The sequence below is a fragment of the Martes martes genome, assembly GCF_963455335.1.
Source record: "Martes martes genome assembly, chromosome: 13".
In the NCBI taxonomy this organism is placed as follows: domain Eukaryota; kingdom Metazoa; phylum Chordata; class Mammalia; order Carnivora; family Mustelidae; genus Martes; species Martes martes.
The window spans coordinates 69609621-69632562 of NC_137901.1; the positions used below are offsets into that span (position 1 = coordinate 69609621).

The 22942-nt window shown below is 50.0% G+C and overlaps 1 protein-coding gene across 1 annotated transcript; it reads right to left on the reverse strand.

The window, feature by feature from the left end:
* Positions 1-15022: 15022 nt before the first annotated feature.
* Positions 15023-21563, reverse strand: SLC35E4 (solute carrier family 35 member E4). The gene is made up of 2 exons (XM_080822063.1): positions 20253-21563; positions 15023-16004 (listed from the first exon to the last, which is right to left on the reverse strand). Exons 1-2 carry the CDS (start codon positions 20869-20871, stop codon positions 15571-15573), a joined length of 1053 nt encoding a protein of 350 aa, XP_080678189.1. The 5' UTR covers positions 20872-21563; the 3' UTR covers positions 15023-15570.
* Positions 21564-22942: the final 1379 nt, after the last annotated feature.

The following is a 22942-nucleotide window of genomic DNA, read 5'->3' on the forward strand; positions in this document are numbered from 1 at the left end:
AGATACAGATTTGTAAATATTTTTTCCCAGTCTAGCTTGTCTTTTCATTTCTCTTAGAATTATCTTTTACTGAGCAAAGTTTTTAATTTTGATGAAGAGCTACTTGCCAGTTTTTCCTCTTATGGACTGTTCTTCATATCTGTAAAGTTTTGCGGGTGAGATAAACACAACACCAGGCGAGGTAGGCGCAAGGCAAGGTTTATTAAAGGCACTTTCCAGGGACGTTTCAGGGCTCAGGAGAAGGAGAAGGGGGGCCAGGAAGTCGCACTCTCAGATGAGGTTCTGAAACTTGGAAAGGGGAAGTCGAGGAAGTCGCACTGGGAGGGAATCGGCGGGGGTCTTTTACCGGCCAAGGCAGGGCATGGGCTCACATCCATATATGGTAAGGTATTTGGTGATCGGAGGGTATGGGGTGAGGGCTCCTGATACTCCTTTTTCCTGTATAGGTATCGGGTTACCTATGGAGACGTGACCTGGATGTGACCTGGACGTGACCTGGACATATACCCTTTTGGTGGGAGAGTCAAGGGTTAAGGAAGGGGAGAGGAGGGGGCTGGGAGATGGCGGCCCCCGTGGTTATTTCTGTTGTTCCTAACTGCATTCTGCGAACCGCCGACCCAACAGTATCTATGGACTCTACTTCATAATCTAAGAACTCTTTGCCTAACCCCGGATCACAAAGATTCTCTCCAATGTTAAGATTTGAGGGTCTAAATTTTTCACTTATTTTTATGATCCTTTGGTATAAGGTGTGAATATTAGTTTGAGACTCATATTTTTTCATATAGATGTCTAATGGTTTCAACTACATTTGTTGAAGAGTGTCCTTTTTTGAGCTGCCTTGCTTCTTTCTGTAGGACTGTTTTGGACTCTTTATTCTGTGTGATATATTATGTCTTTCTCTTCACCAATCCCACACTATCTTGATTACCTTACCATTATAGTAAGTTTTAAAGTCAGATAGTGAGTCCTCCAATTTTCTTTTTAAAAAGATTGTTTGGGTTATTCTACTTTCTTTGTCTTTCATATAAATTTTAGAACCAACTTGTCTGTAACAACAACAACAAATATAAACTCCTACTGGGATTTCAATTCAAAGTGTATTAAGTCTTTTGGCCAGTTTGGGGGAGAACTGCCACCTTTACTCTGTTGAATCTTTCAATCCATGAATATAGTATATCTCCTCATTGAGTTAGGTCTTTGATGTCTTTCATCAGTGTTTTGTGGTTTTCAGCATATAAATCTTAATGTATTATACTGCATTTATTCCTAAGTGTTTCAGTTGAGGGAGAGCACTGTGAAAAAAAATTTTAATATTGGTTTCCAATTGTTCGTTGTTGGTACTATATAAAATATAATTGATTTTTGTGTATTGACTTTGTATCCTGTGACCATGCTAAGAGCATTTTTGTAGAATCCTTGGCAATCTACATATAGTCAATCTTGTCGTGTGCAAATAGAAATAGTTTTATTTCTTCCTTTCCAATCGGAATGTCTTTGATTTATTATTTTATTACACTGGCTATGACTTCCAGTATGATGATGAATATGAATGATGAAAATGGACATTCTTGCTTTATTCGTGATCTTAGAAAGTGTTCCATCTTTTACCATTAATTGTGAGGTTAACTATAGGCTTTTTGTAGTTAAGGAAGCCCTTTATTAAGGCAGTTAGGGAAGAGTAAGAAAGTATTTTCTCCCCTTCTATTTACTGAAAGAGATGTGTGAATTGGTGTTATTTCTCCCTTAAATGTTTGGTAGAATTCACCAGTGAAGCCATTGGGACCTGGACACTTCTTTTTCAGAAGGATTTAACAATGAATTCAATTCTTTTGATAGTTAAAATGACTAAGTTATCTATTTTATCTTGGATGAGTTTTGGTACTTTGTGATTTTTCAGGAATAGCACCATTTCATCCAGGTTGTCAAATATATACAGATAGAGTTATTTGTAGTATTCCTTATTATCTTTATTATCTGCAGGGTCCACAGAAATATCACCTTTTCATTCTTAATGATGATAATTTGTCTTCTCTATTTCTTTGTTAGTCTGTCTACAGGTTTATCAATTTTTAAAATCTTTATAAACAACTACCTACCATGTTTTTAATTTTCTCTATTGTTCTTCCCTTCCCTACTTCATTGATTTCTGTTTTTTATTTTTTTCACAGTTCTGCTTGTTTCAAATGTATCTTGTTCTCTTTTCTAATTTCATAAGGTAGAAACTTAGATTATTGATTTCAGACCTGCCTCCCACAAATTTTTTTATCCTGCATTTTCATTTTTGTTCATTTCAGAATGTTTTCTAATTTCTCTTGAAATGTTCTCCTTTACCCATGTATTACTTAGAAGTGTATAGTTTAATTTCTAAGTATTGTAAATTTTACCACCAGTTCTCTGTTACTGGTTTCTATTTAATTACATCATGATCAGAGGACATATGTTGTATGATTTTATTTCTTTTAAATTTGTTAATGTTAACTTTACCATGTAAGACGTGGTCTATCTTGGTGAACATTTCATGTGCACTTGAGGAAAAAAACATCATTTTGGATAGCGTGGTCAATAAATGTCAGTTTATTGATTGATGATGATTGATGGTGGTTTCATTTCTTTTATACTTTGTTTTTCTGTTTACTTGTTCTATTGATTACTGAGAGAAGAGTGTTGGAAATACTTAAAAGTATGGATTTGCCTATACCTCCTTTCAATTCTCTTAATTTTTTGTTTCATGTATTTTGAAGTTTTGTAGTTAGGTACATACGTATTGAGGACTGTTATGTCTTTATGGTAAATTGACCTTTTTTCAACATGCAGTGTCCCTTTACCCTTCTTAATTTTTTGAAGTCTACTTTGCCTGATATGACTATAGCCACTCCAGCTTTCTTTTAAGTAGTATTTGCATGATACATCTTTTTACATCCTTTTTCTTTGAATCTACTGTATTGTTAGATTGAAAATGGGTTTCTTGGAGCACTTGGGTGGCTCAGTCAGTTAAGCATCTGCCTTTGGTCTGGGTCGTGATCCCGGGGCCCTGGGATCAAGCCCCACATCAGGCTCCTTGCTCAGCGGAGAGCCTGCTTTTCCCTCTCCCTCTGCCACTCCCCCTGCTTGTGTGCTCTCTCATCTGTCTCTTTCTCTTTCTCTCTCTCAAATAAACAAATTAATTAATTAATTAAAAATTAAAATTAAAAAAAAAGAGGGGTGCCTGGGTGGCTCCGTTGGTTGAGCACCTGCCTTCAGCTCAGATCATGATCTGGGGGACCTGGGATTGAGCCCCACATGGGGCTTCCTGCTCAGTAGGGAACCTACTTCTCTCTCTGCTCCTCCCCCCTGCTTGTGATTGCTCACTCTCATACTCTCTCTTTCAAATAAATAAATAAATAAATCTTTTTTTTAAAAATGGTTTTCTTGGGGCGCCTGGGTGGCTCAGTGGGTTAAAGCCTCTGCCTTCGGCTCGGGTCATGATTCCGGTGTCCTGGGATCGAGCCCCGAGTCGGGCTCTCTGCTCAGCAGGGAGCCTGCTTCCTCCCTTCTCTCTCTGCTTGCCTCTCTGCCTACTTGTGATCTGTCAAATAAATAAATAAAATCTTAAAAAAAAATGGTTTTCTTGTAGATACCATATAGTTGGGGCTTTTTTTTACATATCTAATCTGTCTTTTAATTGGTGCATTTAGACCAAAATTATCAATATTTGGATTTAGGTCTGCCATTTTGTTTTCTGCTTGTCCTTTGCTTTCCTTTTAGTTGCCTTTTTTTTGGATTATTTAATATTTTTTAAGTATTCCATTTTAATTTTATATAGTTTTTTTAGAAGTGACACTAGATAATATACATACTTAACTTTTTAGAATCTATTTAGAATTAATATCTTAACCACTTTCCTCTGATGTTCAATGGATAATGTATTAGTTTTATCTACCTGCTATTACAAATTACTATAAACTTAGCAGCTTAAAGCAATACCTATTAATATTTCACAATTTCTGTCAGTCAGAAGTCTGGTTGGGCTTGACTAAATCTTTTGCTTAGGGTCTCACAGGCCAAAGTCAAGATGTTTCATAAGGCTGAAATCACGTGTGTTTTTTCTTACTGGAGGCTCTGGGAAGGATTCTGTTTCCAAGCTTTTTGAGGTTGTTGAGTGAATTCAGTTCCTTTTAGTTGTAGGATAACGGACCCAATTTCCTTACTACCAGCTGGAGGTTGATCTTTTCTCCTAGAAGCTGCCCACATTCCTTCAAATGCTATCAAGGGGGTTGAGTCCCTCTCACACTTTGAATACCTTTGACTTTTCTTTCTGTTGTATCTCTCTGAATCTAGCCAGAGAAAATTCTCTGGTTTTAAGGATTTGTGTGATTAGGTTAGGCCTGCCCAATAATCCAGATAATACTTATTTTAAAGTCCATAACCTCAATTAGATCTACAAAGTTATATAGAGTAACACTCGCTGTTTCCAGGAAATATGGCAGGGACATCTTTGAAAGGAATAGGCATTCTGACTGTCACAGTTAATTTCTATTGATCTGTCTTCAAGTTCACAGACTTCCCTCTATTATCTCCATTCTGCTACTAAGACCATTCAGGACATTTTCAAAACAATTCTTTTTTAAGGATTTTATTTATTTATTTGACAGACAGATCACAAGCAGGCAGAGAGGCAGGCAGAGAGAGAGGAGGAAGCAGGCTCCCTGCTGAGCAGAGAGCCCGATGCAGGGCTCTATTCCAGGACCCCAGGATCATGACCTGAGCCGAAGGCAGAGGCTTTAATCCACTGAGCCACCCAGGTGCCCTGATATTTTCAAATTTTGATGAATATAATTTCTTAGTTTTAAATTTTCTATTTCGTTATTTTCTGTATCTTCTATTTTTCTGCTAAATCATTTTATCTTTTCATTTGTAAAGTCTTTTTCCAATAATTCCATCTAGGTCATCTCAGTGTTCAGACTTATCTGGTTCTTTGTATGGAGAGTAATTTTGGATTATATCCTAAACATTTTGAATATTATGTTTTGAGACTCTAGGTTAGTTAAATCCTATGGAAAATGATGAGTTTTGTTTTAGGAGGCAGTTGACCCACTGAGGTTCAGTTCTGATCTGCCTCCTGTGGACTGTTAAAAACAAGACTGTTAGGTCCCCCAATAATGGGTCCGTGATTAAAGGAGCAAGACTGATATAAAGGGAAGGTCAAGCAAAGCTTTATTCCGCGCCAAGCATCAAGAATCAGACCGATAGTTCGGAGCCGCACCTCTTACAAGAGAGGGAGACCTCTCTCTGCTTCACAGACTAGCTTTTAAGGGCAAAGGCCATGTGGTTGGGCCTGGCCACACACAGGTGGCCAATGAAATTGTAACACACAGAGAAAGCTGCACAGTCATGCTAGGTGACCAATTGAATTACAATTTACCCTAGTAGATATTTGAATTAACCTATCACCTTGGTCAGAATTGGCGCCCAAAAGATGCTCAGAGGGCAGGGCCCATACTCCTTGGTAACTAGGGAGACAGTATGCACCCCCCCACTGATCAGATGTCTCCACCTGGCCTGACCCACCCTTGTATTTGGGCTTTGTTACCTGGGGCTGGTTTCTGGGACTTGTTTTTTAAGTAAGTGCCCTGGGGAAAGGGGAGCAGGGACAGTTTAAGGGTTAAACAACAAGGTTATTGTTTAACGGATGGAAGCCCTCTGGCTAAATAGGTCCTTACAAAGACTATGAGCACAAAATGGAGTCATTTATGCTAAGCCTCATGCCACCAAACTGAGTCTTAAATTAATTACAGTTTTGGCCCTACCAGAAATAGAATCTCAAACCAGTCTATCAGGAGTTGCCTGATCAGGATGCCTGGGTGGCTCAGTCAGTTAAGCATCTGCATTAGGCTCAGGTCATGATCCCAGGGTCCTGGGATCAAGCTCCACATTGGGCTCCCTGCTCAGCAGGGAGTCTCCTTCTCCCTCTGCCCCTCCCCCCTCTCCTGTGTGCTTTTTCTCTCTCAAAAATAAAATCTTTTTTTTTTTTTTAAGATGAAACAGGGTGTTTTTTTTTTTAAGATTTTATTTATTTATTTGACAGAGACAGAGAGACACTGTGAGAGGGAACACAAGCAAGGAGAGTGGCAGAGGGAGAAGCAGTCTTCTTGCTGAGCAGGGAGCCTGACGTGGGGCTCAAACCCGGGACCCTGGGATCCTGACCTGAGCCAAAGGCAGATGCTCAATGACTGAACCACCCAGGTGCCCAGAAATAAATAAAATCGTAAAAAAAAAAAAAAAAGGAGTTGCTTGATTAGCACTAGTTAGATAATCTGCCTGATAGATCCTTGCCATCCCCTAAAGAAAAATAACCTTGCAGTAATCTACCCACTTTTTTGCCTAAAATAACTTCCTTATACCTGATGAAGTTCTAGAACCTGGGTGAGGTTCGGTGGGCTGAGGTCCGGAGCCGATGACCAAGAAAGAATTCTTGAGACATCTTTGGTGCAAAATGGTGGTTTATTAAAGCACGGGGACAGGACCCGTGGGCAGGAAGAGCTGCTGCCCCGGGTTGTGAGGGATGGCAGGTTATGTACCCTGCGGTTGGGGGAAGGTGAGGGAAATGGAGGTTTGAACGGAGCTTTCATATGCTAAAGGAGGCCTCCGAGGTGCAGGGATACCGGAGGCTTGATCAATGCTGTCTCTTGGTGAGCCATTAACATCAAGAGGGTTGGGAGATTCCTGGTGAAATGTCACAATCCTGCTATCAAGCTGTCTCTGTTAGTGAGAAACTTATCTTCGCTTACATTTCCTTCTACCCCAGCCTCCTTCAGTTTTGTTTATGGAGGGGAGGGTGACATTAAGGCTTGAGGAACTGAGTCATTTGCCTCTGGAATTTGTGCTATTGATAATGTAACTTCTTTGTTCATAGATCTCTAGGACATTTGTAAACCAAGGGAGACTCCTGTCTTGCAGGATTGTGAGTTAACTATTTGTTTTGGCAGTCAGGGGTACCTGAGGAATGCCACACACATCACCGAGGGGAGCGGATGGAGAGGGGGTGCAAGATGCCAGCTTTTGCTTTGTCCTCAACCAGCCTCCTGCTCCCTCATCATACCTAATCCATTCTGCCTAAAAAAGTCTTTCATTTTGTACAGCCCCTTGGAGCTTCTTTCTTTCTGGTAGTTTGAATGCTGCCGGATCCATGAATCATTGAATAAAGCCAGTAAGATCTTTCAAATCTACACAGCTGGTGCACCTGGGTGGCTCAGTCGGTTAAGCATCTGCCTTCTGCTCAGGTCATGATCACAGGGTCCTGGAACTGAGCCCTGTGTCCAGCTCCCTGTTCAGGAGGGAGCCTGCTTCTCCCTCTCCATCTGCTACTCCCCCTGCTTGTGCTCTCTTGAACTTTCTCTCACATAAATAAACAAATAACATCTTTAAAAAATAAAATAAATAAAATAAAATCTACACAGTTGAATTTTCTGTTTTAAAAAGACCATGGTTCCTGGCACCTGGGTGGCTCAGTCAGTTAAGTATCTGCCTTCGGCTCTGGTTGTGATCCTGGGGTCCTGGGATCAAGTCCCACATCAGACTCCCCTGCTTCTCCCTCTGCCTCTCACTCTCTCTCTGTCTCTGTCTCTCCTGAAGAAATAAATAAAATCTTAAAGAAAAAAATGTCTTTCAAAGGGCCATAGTTCCAGTGTCAGTTCAATTTTCAAAACTTAGGCAATGTACTTCAGATCTATCCTAATTCTGTACCACCCGGGGGCCAGTCTGGGTGCTCTCCCTAGTTTAGTTCTGAAAGTCATTGGAATACTGTTTAGACTCAGAACCATGCCTAGAGCTTGGCAGTTCATATGCAGCTTTATAGGCTCCATTTCCCCAGCTCCCTCCTCTCCAGGATCTTCCCCACATTTTGGGGTCTTCAAGGCTACCCATCCCCAGGTCCTCCATCTGGGAATCAGAGCCTTTGGTTTCCCTGCTCTGCTGCAGACATTCTGTGACTGGGTCTGTTCTGGAGCCAGGTGAAGACAGAAAAGGCAATGGGAATTCCTTCCCCTGCCCCACGCTCCCTCCCTCCATACACACGTTTCAGGCCAAGGCTCTTTTGGTCCGAGGGAAGGATTCCCCTCAGGATTTTAGGTGCTTTCCCAGCTGCTCCTGCCCTTGCTGCTGCCCTGAGTTTGTTTGTTTGTTTGTTTGTTTATTTATTTTATTAATTTTTTTTGACACACAGCAAGAGAGGGAACACAAGCAGGAGTGGGAGAGGGAGAGGGAGAATAGGCTTCCGGTGGAGCAGGAAGCTGGATGGGGGAGTTGGGGGGGGGGCAATGGGTAGTGGTGGGACTCAATCCCAGGACCCTGGGATCATGACCTGAGCCAAAGGCAGACGCTTAACCACTGAGCCACCCAAGCACCCTTGCCCTGAATTTTAACTTAAGTACCAAGGCTTGCCTGAGAGCAGGGCAAAAGAATAGTAAAGGGGAAAAGAAAAAAAGGGGGGATTTCTCTTACTTTGTCCTAAAGGGGCCCTTCTTTCTACTCCTCAGACCAGGAAGATAGGGCTTCTTGAAGTTTTTTCTTCCATGCCCAGTGCACAGTTCCAGGAGTCATGCTGCCTTTGAGACCAGGCCAGGAAATACAGGAACAAAAAACAAAACAGGAAGCTCACTGCCAGATTGTTTATACTTCAAGTTCTGATTCCCTTCCCCAAACCACCTGCTACCATTTCATTTTCCGAGTCCTCAGAAAGCTGCTCCATTCAGTCCCATGTTTTTGGTTGCGTTTGGGGGAAGGACAGATGATGCTTACTCTATCTTACTCAGAACTGGAACCCTAAGAAATTTATTTTTAAAGATATATGCCCATTTGTGGAAAAAGAAAAACAAATACAGTCTATCTATAAGACTATATTGAAGCAATAACCAAGTCAACATTTTGGTATCGTGGTATATTTCCTTCCATGCATTTTTTTTTCATAGTTGAGGAAATATAGTTTTGGATCCTCCTTTCTAAATTATTCTTTTTAATTTTCTGAATTGGTTGTGGTAGGATCAAAAGAGTTCACATCTGGGGCACCTGGGTGGTTCAGTGGGTTAAAGCCTCTGCCTTCGGCTTATTATGCCCCAATAACGGGTCCGTGATTAAAGGAGCGAGACTGATACAAAGCGAAGGTCAAGCAAAGCTTTATTTCGCGCCAAGCATCGAGAATCTAACCGAACGTTCAGGGCCGCACCTCTTACAAGAGAGGGCGACCCTTGTCTGGTTCACAGTCTAGCTTTTAAGGGCAAAGACCATGCGGTCGGGCCTGGCCACGCACAAGTGGCCAATGAAATTGTAACACACACAGGAAACTCCACAGTGATGTTAGGTGACCAATTGAATTATAATTTACCCTAGTAGACATTTGAATCAGCCTATTACACCTCGATTAGGATTGGCGCCAAAAGGGTACCCAAAGGGCGGGGGCCCATACTCCTTGGTAGCTAGGGAGACAGTATGCAACCCCCTACTGATCGGATGTCTCCACCTGGCCTGACCCACCCTTGTATCTGGGCTTTTTTACCCGGAGCTGGTTTCCGGGACCCGCCTTTAAGTGAATCCCCTGGGGGAAGGGGAGCAAGGACAGTTCAAGGGCTAAACAACAAGGTTTTGTTTAACCTCAATGAAAGCCTCTTGACAAAATATAAACATAAAATAGGTCCTTACAGGCTCAGGTCATGGTCTCAGGGTCATGGGATCGAGCCCCGCATCAGGCTCTCTGCTCAGCAGGGAGCCTGCTTCCTCCTCTGTCTCTCTGCCTGCCTCTCTGCCTACTTGTGATCTCTGTCTGTCAAATAAATAAAATAAAAATCTTTAAAAAAAAAAAAAAGAAGAAGAAGTTTCTGTGAAGTTCATAATACCCTGTCAGAGAAATAGTGACATGCTCGTGGTCCTGGAAATTTCCCTGAACAACATCTGTTAAGATGGCGATCTCGGGACGCCTGGGTGGCTCAGTTGGTTAAGCGGCTGCCTTCGGCTCAGGTCATGATCCCAGCGTCCTGGGATCGAGTCCCACACCGGGCTCCTTGCTCCGCAGGGAGCCTGCTTCTCCCTCTGCCACTCTGTCTGCCTGTGCTCACTCTCTCTCTCCCTCTGACAAATAAATAAATAAAATCTTTAAAAAAAAAAAAAGATGACGATCTCATTACAAACTCCAAGGACACGTAGCTCTTGACCCTACAGCACACAAACCCACCTTACCTATATCCTGGGATGTTACATCCAAATGCACTAAGAACCCATCAATCTCACATCGGGATTTAGAATCTATATCACTTAAGAAGCTGGAAGAGAGTTGAAAAGTGAATTTTCATCCTGCTTTGCGACTTCAGGCAGACCCTGGAATTTTTCTGGAATTCTGCCGACTCCATAAAAATGGGAGTCACAATGGCGTCTGTAGTGGCCCTGAGGATGTGTCCCACAGGCCTCCAATGACAGCAAGTAAAACTAACCAGTGTGAAATCTATCACCATGTTTTTGCTCAGGCTAGACTTCCCTCAGGCTCCTTCTAGACAGTTCCTGAGCACAGCAGGAATAACTGAGGCAGACCCATTCCTGGGAGACGTGGGGCTCTTCTGGTTGCCTTCCTTGGCTCAAGGGCTCTGATGGCCTTGCTGAACCTTCCTTAGACCACAGGGTGGTCAGGAACACTTCCACCCAACCTCACTCTCTCCTCCACTCAGAATCTTACATTATGGTCTGACATCTCTCCCAGCCTTCCCAGCTCCCTTCCCATGTTCTCTGGCAGATGTTTGCCCTCATAATACCCTTGCACTTTCACTCCATCTTGGTGTCTGCTTCTCAGAGGATCCAGAATAAATCACCATCCTGCCCACCTCTCAGAGGTGCCTAAAGACACCCCAAAGCAGGAAGCTTTCAACACATGTAAAAGCCTTTTTCCACAAGTGTTTCTAGAATTCCCCTTGGCAAAACATCTGTAATGCTTTCCCTGAAGAAAAAAAAAATGTTTTGCTGCCTCAGCTGGGGGATACCGGCTGGGAACTTCTGTGGGAGACACTCCCTGTGAACCTGGGCCAGACCCTACAGACCTCCCCAGCTTCACACACTGGCTCTGAGTAGAAATGGCAGGGAAAATAGCAGGAAAATGGCAGAATCCTCCTAAATTAGGGGATAAGGCCCAAGCCCTGCTCTTCCCCCTTTGCATCAGATTTGTGCTATGGTCTGAATATTTGAAATTTACATGTTCAAAACCTAATGCCCAAGATGATGGTATCAGGCGGTAGGGACTTTGGGAGGTGATGAGGGCGTGAGAGCGTACCCATCATGAATGGGCTCCGTATCCTTACAAAAGAGGCCCCAGAGAGCGAGTAGCCCCTCTGCCGTGTAAGGATACAAAACTGTGACCCAGAAGAAGTCCCGCCCCCCAGCCATGTTGGCACCCTGACCTCAGACTTGCAGCCTCCAGAGCTGTGAGAAATAATTTCCTGTCGTTTATAAGCCACCCAGCCTGGGGCACCTGTCAACAGCAGCCTGAGCAGACGTAGCTCATCATCGTGGCTCTTCCTCCTCCTCAGTTTCCTCATACATATGACAAGGATTGGACTAGATTTGTGGGAAGTTTGGCAGTGGGGCTTCCGGGGTGAGGGGCTTCCTCATTCAGCTAAGGAGCCTCAGCTTTGGCTTCCTTGATATTGGGCTCCGGCATAAGGCACACGGGCAGGGTTTGAACACCAGAGAAAGTTCACGTACCAAGAGAAATGCCCAGTCTAGGCAGCAGGTAGTGCTGCATAAGAATCTACCCAGCTGGGTTGCTGGCAGGGCTGGGAGAAGGGGAAAGCGCACATGATTAGGGGGCAGAAGGAGGCCTAGATTCTGGAAGGTTCCATCAGCCCCAGGCAGCAGGGGGTGGCTTCATCTGGCCGGAAGAATCACAAGGAGTGGGCTTGGAGATAACAAAGCATCCAGGGCTTCAAATACCAGACGAAGGAGCCCAGACCTTCTCTCGGCTGCGAGTGGGGAGCACAGAAAGCAGCCTCCGGCCCTCACTGAGCAGACATTTGCCAAAATGTTCACTGTGGGCAGGATCATAATGTGCTATATCTGGGAGGACATGGAGGTGTGGCCAACAAAATCCCACCTGGAGCCTCGTTCCCTGTGGCCCCAAGCTGTGTCCTTCTCGGTCTCTCACTCAATGAACATTAGAACATTTGCTGATATGGCAGCCAGCCTGAGCTGACCTCACAGAGCCCTTCTTGGTATTCGTGCCCTTAGGGTAGCCAAGGTAGGAGGGCCCCTACTGTGTAGGGTTGACCTAAGATATCAGAGAAATGACAGTATTCAAGTTAAATAATAATTGAAGATACTAGAGAAAGGAGTGTGACTTTTGAAATTAGGTCACAAAGGACATTGTGGCTTTTGGCTCTCTTTATCACTCACTCTGAGAGAAGCCAACCACCATGTCATGAGGACACTCAAGATGCCCTGTGGAGAGGCCCACGTGGCAAGGAACCGAGGCCACCTGCCAACAGACGTGTGGATGACCCATCTTGGAAGTGGACCCTCCAGGTCCAGTCAAGCGTTCATATGAGCCACAGCCCTGGGCGACTTCCAGAGCTATTCCACTAAGCCAGTCCCAAATACCTGAGCCCCAGAAACTGTCAGATAATTCACATGTGTTGCTTTAAGCCACAATGTTTGGGGATGATTTGTTACCCCAAATCTACACAGCTGATGGTACTCTATGCTATGCCCAGGACACTGTCCCCACTGTCCTCTGGACCACAGCACCTCTTCCCAGATCTCTCTACAACCTGTCATTTCCCCTTCCATTTCCCCTCCGCATAGGATCCAGAGGAAACTAAAGGGCCGCTCTCAAGAAATTGAACATCATGGCTCTCGCCTGCTCACGGCCTCTCCCATGGCTCTCCAATGTATCGGGTGTTCTTTCCAGGAAGTAGCAGGGGCAGTGCGATGGTGGAGTTTCTGGCTTCCCTGAGCTGATGTGGGAACAGACCAGAGAGCAAGAAGAGCCCTTGTTTGCTCCGGCCTCTGGAATGACAATCCCAGGGCCCCTTGGGGAGGCAGGGAGGGGCCCCCTGGCAGCTGGGGCTAAGACAAGGCATCAGCTTTGTTCTGAATCCACAATGGCAGGACGCCCAGCACAGACCCAGATCCCCGGCTTCCTCCAAAGCAGGGCAAGGGGGTGGGAGCTGGGGCATCCCTCCCACTGTGCTCTAAGAGCAAACCGGGGGGGGGGGGGGGGGGGGGGGGGGCGACTCTCAATGTGCAATGGAAGACTGGGCCGGAGGGAAGTGGCTCCTATGAAAAGCCTTGGGGAGGAACTAGGAGTTCTGTTAGTTCTGTTGTGAGTCAGTCTGCTAACATTTCTTAAGGCCCTATTGAGTTTCAGGCACTACTGCTAAACACTTGCTACACATTAGCCCACTGCAGGCCCCTCTGAACCCTCCCAACCCCCCAGCTAGCCAGGGTTCAGTTCTACTGCTGCCCCCCTTAAACACACAGAGGCACAAGAGGCAAAGGCCCTTGCCCGGGGTCACACAGCTTAGACACACCAGAGCTGGCGTTTGGACCCAGGTCTGACCCCTGTTCTTGGCTAGTATTCTCTTTCACCTACTCTAGCCATTCCAGGCACTGTGCTGGTGCTGGGGAGACAGTGGTGAGCAGGACAGCTGTCTTGGCCTTTCCAGAGCCCAGTCTGGTGGAGAAGAGAAGTGACAAACTAGTTTCGACAGTGGGATGGGCTCAATGCCCCACTTGAGTGCAAGGAGCTGGGGTGACCTTTAGCTGCAGCTCTTGACTCAGCTTGGCACGGGGCAGGACAGCAGTAGGGGTAGGAAAGGGCTTCCCAAGGAACGTGACCTCTGTTCTCCCAGCAGGGACTGCGTACAGACTGAGGCTTGGAGAGGTGGAGTGACTTGCCTGAGGCAATCACTAGTAAGAGGCCAAGCCCAGAGGGGCAGTGGCCTGTGATGCAAATCACCCATTAAGCCCTTCCCACCTATAATTCCAGCAATCCTCACTGCCCACTCCCAATGACACTGAGAGACCAAATGAGAGGGTCCAGACAGCGAGAAAGGGGGCCAAGATACAAGCCCAGGTTTTCTGATACAAAGCCCAGGGAGGGCTTTAAATATGACCTTGAGGGAATCTCCTTAATGCTGGATAGTCCTGAGTGTGGTGACGAGCCCGCTGCCAGGTCAAGCAGGGCTCCAATTCACCTTGGCCCTGCGCCCACAGCCACCAAGGGCTGGCTCCGATCTGATGGGGTTTGGGGGCTGGGGCAGGCTCACCCTTCCACCAAGCATTCCATGGGTGTCCGGGAGCCAGGGTGAGGGTGCTGCAGGGAGGTGCTCCTACTTGGTCAGGGAGCTCCCTGGAAAGAGAGAGGGTCCAGAGTACTAGTGAGGCTCTGCTCATGCAGAGACATCTGATCCATCCTGTCTGGCCAAGCCTCAGAGGGGAGGCTGGAAATGCCCAGGCTGCACAGGGACAGGGCTGGGCCAGCGGCATCTCTGAGTCACAGGCAGGGTGGGTAGTGAGTGACTCAGCCTGGGCCCACTTCCCCTCCAAAAGGCCAGCCTGGGTGGAGACCAGGGCCAGGAAACCCTGAGCCTGTCCTTCCCAGGCCAGGTGCCTGTTGGTAAGGATGGAAGGTGGAGCCTGAGGAAAGGAAGTGAGACAGGAACCTGGTGAGGCCGCGGGGGCCAGATCCTAATGGTCTTGTGGTCTGGGGCAGGAAGTTCTGACTTTAGCCCAGGAGCAGTATAGAGCCCCAGAAGGTGTGTTTTAGGAAGAACCTTCTGGGGCTATGTAGAAGGTGAAGTAGAGAAGCTAGAGCAGAGCAGGGAGGAAACCATTGTCACCATGCAGAATGTGAGCAATGGCAGCCTGGCCAGTAAGAGAAGGGAACCCAGACAGGCCCTGATGGGTAAAGGGGGATGTCTTCGTTTCTGGGTAGGGGACCTAGCAGCCAGCAGGCCCAGAGCTCTCCCTGTATTTCCTTGGCTGTCACCCTGAGGAATGACACAGTTCTACAAGCAAAAATAGTTTATTTGAGGATGGAAGACCCAAAATTGGGAGGCCTAGGGGTGAGGCTACAGCAGCTGCCTGGAGTTGGCATAGATGACCCCAATCCCCAGGGGATCCCGGCAACAAAGAAGCCCTTCCCTGGGCCCCCTAGCTGCCTCCCCCACTTCCTGGAGGAAGGATTGTGCAATCGCCAAGAATCATCATCGTCGTCATCAGAACACGGTGAGGTTTTCAAAGTTTGGCCAGCAATTTTTGTAGTAGTAGTTGGTGCTCATTATGATAATCAGTCCCTCAAGCACAGTGACTGTGCCAGGTCTGGACCCACCATCCAGTGGTGAGTGAGGTCCGTGATGAGAGGCAGGCAAGGGATAGGAGGTGGTTTCTCTCTGGGAATCCCCATTCCAGCCTCTAAGATGGTCCTTTCAGAAGGCTCCCCTACCACCTCTCTCCCAAGGCCCCAGTGGCTGCCTGCTCTCTGCTTTTCCCATGGCCATTGGCCAAGGTCGGATTCAGGCTGGGGCTGTCCCAGGGAGCCCAGCTGGTCCCTTGGTCTCAAAGACCTTTGCCAGTCCGGTCCCTCTGCCAGAAGGCCCGGCGGGCAGCCCAGGAGGCCACGAACTCGCAGTTGTGGTAAAGGAACATTCCTGAAAGGGTGAGTGCAATGCCCACGTAGCTGAGGGCACTGAGGCGGCTGCCAAACAGGAGTCGGGACAGGACGAGATTGCCCACGACAGTGAGGTTGCCCAGGACATGGACGGTGAGGGCGGAGGTGAGAGCCAGCAGGGAGAAGCTGGCCAAGTTGTAGAGCACGGACAGCGCGCAGCTGAGCAGGACGCAGGCCCAGAGGTGGGAGCTGGTGGGAGCAGGTGGCAGGGCCACACCGGCTTCCAACACCAGGGCCGCACCCGCCAGCAGGCAGAAGCTGGGCACCGAGGTGGCATACAGCAGGGTCACCGCGTCCAGCCTCTCCTCCTGCAACAGGGCACCTGCAACCAGGACAACAGCCATCAGCACCCAGAGGTAGACAGCTCCCCTCAACCCACAACCTGGATGACCCGGCAGGGGCTCCGGGGCCCATCACCCCGGAAGCCTGCACCAATCCCTCAGGCAGAAGTAGTAGCTCCTGCTCCTTCCCACGACGGTCAAGAATCCACCCACGTTCCCTTTGCTGTGACCTGTACCCACTCCTTACCGGCTGGGACCTGGCACTTAACCTCTGTGTCACTTGCAAAGGTAGGCGACAACACCTCACACATGGTGTTGTTGTAAAGATTAAAAGAGAGGACACAAAGCCTTTGTAGGTTTAGTGCTCACTCAATGTAAAAAGGTAAATAAATAAGCCTGTTTTCATCCACTTCCAACTGCCTTCCACAGCCTGAAAGGATAATCCGCTTGTGATAGCCAAAAGATAAAAGAACATGAACTGTGGCTCCAAAAAAAAAAAACTTCGGGGGCTTCCCAGACCCTGGAGAAAAATAGCCTAGGTTCTATTTTTTTTTTTTTAATAGCCTAGGTTCTTAACCAGCTCCGAAGGCCCTGTACCAAGTGACCCTGACCCACCTTTCTTGATCTCCGTCCTTACCCACCCACCCGCCACCCCACACCGCAGCGCCCACCACCACAGCAGCAGACAAGCCAGCAGAAGGTCCCAGCTCTGCCACTTCCTAGCAAAAAAAAAAAGTTTTGCAATAATAAATTGGAGTCAGATGGTGGGTTCATTCATTGCTTCATTCACTTATGACCCCTGGGATGACAGGCAAACAAGAAGAAAGTCATTGTTTGCCCTTGGCTGTCCCTCCCTGTTTATAACTCATAATCAGCATCTTTTGCTACTACCAACACTAAGTCTTGTCAAGGTGAATCCAGGACTAAGAGGAAACCTTTTGGTTTTGCAAGCAAAGAGAGGATCGTACCAGCTTGCATATGGGCGAATGTGTGCCCGAGTGTGCACGTGTGTGTGTGTGTGTGTGTGTACGCTTATACATGTTAATACTCAGCTGTTCACAAAGGAAGCAGTGCCCATCATCAAAGTCAGACACCGCTCGGGTGAAATGACAGTATTTGCGCACCAGCGATGATGTTCTGGGGCCTTCTCCCAGCTTGAGTGGAGAGAGATGAGTAATTGATTGAGGCCCCCTCCTGGCGCTCTTGGAGCCTCCTGTGCATTTTTTGACACACACTTTCCAAAGAGCCATAGGGGCGCTTACTCATAGGCTAGAAGAGGAAAACCGTATTTCTCTCTTGATTTCATTTTGATGTTTTGGCTTTGTTCTCTAGGCAACAGTCCCTCCGGCTCAAGCATTTCTAGAAATGAACAGATAATTGGAATGCCTCCTGCTCATTCACTCCAAATTTAGCACTATTACAAGCAAGCAGCACGTGGCTTGTATGTAAAGGTCCCATCATTGGAAGGTGTTGAGGTGAACTTCACCTTGAAGTTCAGCCTCCGTGATGTAGCCAGGCAAGAAGGTCCTAACCTCCCACCACCTCCAGTGCCTTGTGCCCATTCTGCATCCCACCCAGCCTCTGTCTGCCCTCCCTGCAGCCAAGGGAAAGAACAGTGGTCCTCTGCCACAGGCCACTCGCCCCACCCAGGGCCCCCAAATGCCAGCCTATGGTCCTGCCTTCTGATGACCCCTCCCCGCCTAGCCCCATCAAACCCTCTATTTCGACCTCTCCTTCTCTAAAGGCAATTTTGTTTCAGTATCTGAACACACCCAGGCTTCTGCCACAGACAGACAAATGTTCTTTAGACCCTCTGTTCCGCTGGCTGCTGGCTTAGCCCAACTTTGCTCCATCACTAGCTGTGTGACATCACACAAGTCACTCTAGGCCTCATCTCCTTGTGTGTGACAAACCCCTGCTCACGGGAGCGTGCGAGGCGCTGAGCTCAGGACCTGGTGCCCAGTGGCGACTGCTCTCCACAAGAGCTGTCATGATCCCCACACTGCCCCTGCTGGCTGCCACCCGGGCCCCTGGCAAGGCGTGCTTCTCACTCCCAGAATGCTCTCTCCTCTTGTCTCCTCAGGTAGAAGAAACCACCCCTGACCACACCTGTGCCCACCTTGGCTCTAGAACTCTTGTCCTTGAAGTCTCTGCCTCTTGAGTGCATCTCCCCACCGGCCTGAGAGCTCAAGCATGGACCAAGTCAAACTGCTCTCTGCTGCAGGTGGGTACAGCGGAAAGCAAGTTCAGCAAGCTGGCACCCCACTTCCCAGCCTTTCTAGGAGCGTAGCCCCACCCTGGGCCTGCAAGTGGCCCAGATTGGAAGGAAGTGTCTAGCCCTGCCCATGGCCGCCTGGGTGCTCCTCTTCTGGCCTCTCACCCCTACTCCACGGAGTCTGCTCTCAGCCTGCCATTTGTACTCTAGTCTGAATCTGAAGCCCCTGGAAGTAGAAACCTCCTCTTGTCCAAAACCCATCTCACTTCCTGGCTCCAGTCTGTTCCCCCATCTCTGCCAGGCTCCCAGCTCAGTTGGGGGGGTGCCCTCCAGCCTCCTAAGCTACCCTCCTTAGCACCCTGAGCCATATACCCTAACCAGCCTGCCAATTCTGCTATCAGAACCATTAATAACCTAACCATTGAAGGAGTACGTGGCTGTGCCAGACCTCAAGGCCAGGTACTGGGGGACATGGAGATGTCCAAAGCCAGTCCATGCCCTCTCAGCGCTCCTGTCTGGTGGGATGCAATCAGGTAGCCAAGTGGCTACAATACGGGACATCACAGTTGTGACAAGGGAAACAGAGGATGCTGTGGGAGCCTGGAGGAAGCATCCCACCCACCTTGAGGGCCAGGCGATTGACACTCGGGAGAGAAGGAGGGAGCTGGCAGAAGCCAAGAAACAGACCAATGCCAGGCACCTGCTCTTTCACGCCTGAGGCCTAGGTGAGAAGCAGGCGTGCTATGGGCCTGAAGGCTGGGGCCTTCCCAGCCTTGTGACCATGCCCGGGGTGGGGTGGGGGTGGGGGTGGGAGGGCAAGAGGTCAGGTTTCCCGCTGCCGACTCATGCACAGAACTCAGGCCCAAGCTCAGTCACCAGTTCTCATGTAACCCGAAGGCAAAAATAGAAGGGAGTTTTGGCCCTGCCTCAGGGCCCAAGAGGATGGGGACAGGGCCTCCGAGTTCTGACTCTGAAGATGCCAGGGAACGGCTGAGCTCTGGCTTCCACCTTCTCTTGCCTGCAGGCTGCCCCCAACCCCAGCCTAGGGCTCCCTTGAAGCCTATTCCTTCTTCTCCCAGGCCTGGGTCACAGATCTCAGGGCTGAAAGGGGGACACAGCAAGACGCCCATGGGACTCCATCAACTCCAATCCTCTTCCTCCAAACAGATAGGGAGACTGAGGCCCGGATAAGACCCAGATCTGCTCAAAGTTGACCAGCAAGTATGAGCAAAGGTGTGGCTGGATCCCAGGCCTCCCCACCCCGAGTGGGCATCCTGCCCTCCCCCACATCTCCCTTAGGTTGAGGCAGAGAGACTGTGGGGACTGAGACTCAGATGTCCCTTGGTAAGACAGACAGGAAGGCATTACCCTCACACACCGGGATTTAACAGGGTCTAGGCCTGGAGCCTCCACCTCGCCTTTTGCCCAGAGCCCCCCATCTCCTTTCTTCGGGGGTGAGGTGACCTGGGACAAATCATGAACCTCTAGGTCTTGGTCCCTGGCCTAGCAAATGAGAATTAAGGTAGTAGTTGCCATGGCAATTCAAGGTCAACACCCGGCATGGGGCCTGTTACATTGCAGCTCCCAGTAAACATAGCCCTTTCCAGACTTTAGCCAAACTCCTTGACTTCCAAATCCCAGCTCAAGGTCTTGCCCTCTTTCTCTCTCCTGGGTCCCCACTGTCAGATCTCCTTCAGGGTCCAAGGCCTCACACCACATCACTTGGACAGCACTTGAACACCCAGGGCAATTCTCTACCCGTCAATGGACAATATAGTGACTTCCTTCATCAGGGCAGTATGGCGATCCAATGAGATAAAGGACTTGACAAAATATGAGACAGATCAACAGCAACTGTTATCAAATATCGGCTGCAGTCTAGACCCTAAGTTGGGGGATTGGGATTCTCTGAGCTGTCGGTCCTTTCCAAGCCTCAGTGTCTGCCTTTTCCAAAGGCATGAACCTCAGTTTCTCCATCTGGAAAAAGGGATAATAGCCATACCCCTCGCAGGGCCATCCAGGCCACACTCCCACCCCAAGCCCCACCTTCTCAGCTGGTGGCCCAGGCACTCACTCTGCTGGATGGACTTGAGGCCCCGGAGGCAGGTAGCAGCCAGCAGGAAGCCACAGCCTGCGGGTGGGGTCCGGAGCTCACCAGCCAGGCTGCAGGCGGCCCCCAGGCAGAGGGGGCCCATGGCGGCAAATTGCAGCGGGTGGTGGCGCCGGCCCAGCAGCAGTGCCGACAGGGCCAGCGTGATCAGCGGTGTGGTGGTGGTGGCCAGCTGTGCCAGGTCCAGGGGCACGGCGCTCAGGCCCACGTTGCCACAGGCCATCGAGGTACCAAAGGTGAGGCTGAGCAGCAGCACTTGACGGCGGGTGCGGCGGGGCATGGGACGCTGTGCCCCCCAGCGGCACACCAGTGCTGCTGCCAGCATGTGCAGTGCGGACAGCAGCAGGGGCCGCCCGAAGCCGTGCACAGTGAAGATCCACTTGTTGAGGCTCGACATGCTGGCCCCTGCCAGCAGCCACACCAGCGCTGCCACTGCCACCCGGGCCCGGCCAGGCTGCCCAAGGGCCTGGGGGGTGTTGGGGGGCCACTCGGGGGACCCAGCCACCCGTGCACCACTAGTTGCTGCCACTGGCTCCGCTGAGGTCATCCTGCCATCATGGTGCTCCAGCAGGCAGCGACACATCCGTACCAGTGGGTATGGGGCAGGAGGACAGCTCCCCAATGACCAGCTCTGGGCCACCAGAGAGTCCCACTCTGGGCCAGGCCAGATCCCGGTTCCTCAGATCCTGGGCCCAGTCTCAGACAGGTGAGGGCACTGCTTCTTGTCCCAGGCCTGTGCCAGCTAAGGTCTGGGAGCTATGCTGTGCTCCTGGGTCCAGCAGGGCCGAACTCAGGCCGAGCGGCTGGCATGCCAGGCTCTCCGGTGCTCAAGCCTGGCCTAGTACGCTGCAGGCACCTCTGCCCAGTCCCAGGTGAAGTCCCCCCCACTCTTCGCGCTTTTAAGCCCACTCCACGATTAGATGTAATCCTCGTTCCTTTTTCTCTTCGGTCCAGACTCCGCGACCTACGGCTTATTCAGGCCGGGCCCAGGCCCGGCAGGGGCGATCCGGGCACCGGCTCCCGGTGCTGCCCGGTGGTCGCGGCTCGCTTCCTCCGACAGTGCGACCAGGCCCAGGGGCTAGCTGACACACCGGCCCGCGCTCAGGCCGGTGCCAGGCGACGAGCTCGCTCGGCTCGGCTAGGTTCCGGCAGGGCCTGCGCTCCAGCTCCGGCTCCCGGAGGCTCGGGCTGCGGTTCCCGCGGCAGCTCCGGCCAGGCTTCAGTCCCCGCCGCCCCGGCGGGCGAGGCCCCGCGCTCCTAGGCCCCGCCTCCACCGCCGCCGCCCGCGCCCCACCCGGAAAGTTGAGCTGAGCCCCCAGCACCGCCCCTGGCAAGGCCCCGCCCCCGGAGCCGGGAGCGATATCTCGCTCCTCCCCCAAGCCGCCCGCTCACAGCCCCTCCTCCATCCTCCTCGTAGTCCCTCCATCTGCAGAGTCCCCCAGCTGGAGTGGCCAGGTTGCCTGTCCCCCCCTCCCCTACCAGCGAGGGATCAGGACCCTCCACACCCAGCGCAAAGGCAAGCCCCGGATAGAGACCAACACAGGGCGGGGACATTGAGGTGCCTTTCTGAGGGAGCCGGATAAAACCCCCAGCCTTACAAGGGACTGCATCTTCAAGGACCCCCACCCAGGGACCCTCATTCCAGGACCAGTCTCGGGGCCACCCGATCTCTGGCCACAGTTATTCCGTGGGACCTCAGCATCCAGAAGAGTTGGACCACCGGGCCCCTTAAGGCCCCTCCATAGCCCCTCCCTATTCCCAGCACTTCCTCCCTCTCCCAGTCCAGGGCCGGCCCTCCTAGGCAGGCACAGGGAAACTGAATCACCAAGGCCACCCACATTTGTGGAAGAGGGGTACCAGCCAGCATCTATCCCTTGCCAGCAGCCCTGTCCCATCCCCTGGGCACTCAGAACTGACTCACAGCTAAACTTCCTGGGGTCCACCCTCTGCCCCAAGTCCTAGCAGGACAAAGAGCCCTGGGCCGGCTGGGAGCCAGAGCAGCTGCCACTAAGCCCTTGCCCCTGTTTGGGTCTCTCCTTTCCCATCTGAACGACGGATGCTCTCTTTGCTCAGGGTTGGATAAACCGCGCATCCCAGAGCAGAACAAGCTGATTCGCATTCCAGGCTGGACCCTGGACTCTGAGTTCTGGAGTCCAAGGGCGCAGAAACCAAGGTGGAATGCCTGGTGCAGGTAGGTGCCCACTGCCAGCTGCGAGCCTCTTTTCTGACGCCAGGCTTCCTTCCCTGCAGAAGTTGCCCACCGGAACACGGCTCACCCTTGTCCTATTGTCTGACCAGCAAGTCCTGAGGACACCAGTCTGTCCGGAGGTGCAAGACCTCAAAGGGGAACCACTTAGCTCGGTCCGCTGCGCCGCCTCGTGGTCAGACAGCGGAACGACAAGTGTCCCCCAAGCTCCATCATAATCACTGGACAAGGATTTGCACAGCCTATGTCCTCCGCCTCCCCTACCCGGTACCCCGGGCACCCGCCCTCATTTTCACCGGAGACCTGGTGAATGAAACGCTCTCTGGTGGGCCCAGGAATCTGCATTTTTACATTTGCCTCTGGTGATTCCGATGCCTGCTGGAGCCTGCAAATAGCTGGTTAATGGCCCACATTCTAGGACAAGGGATTTCCAGGTCAAGGACTCAAA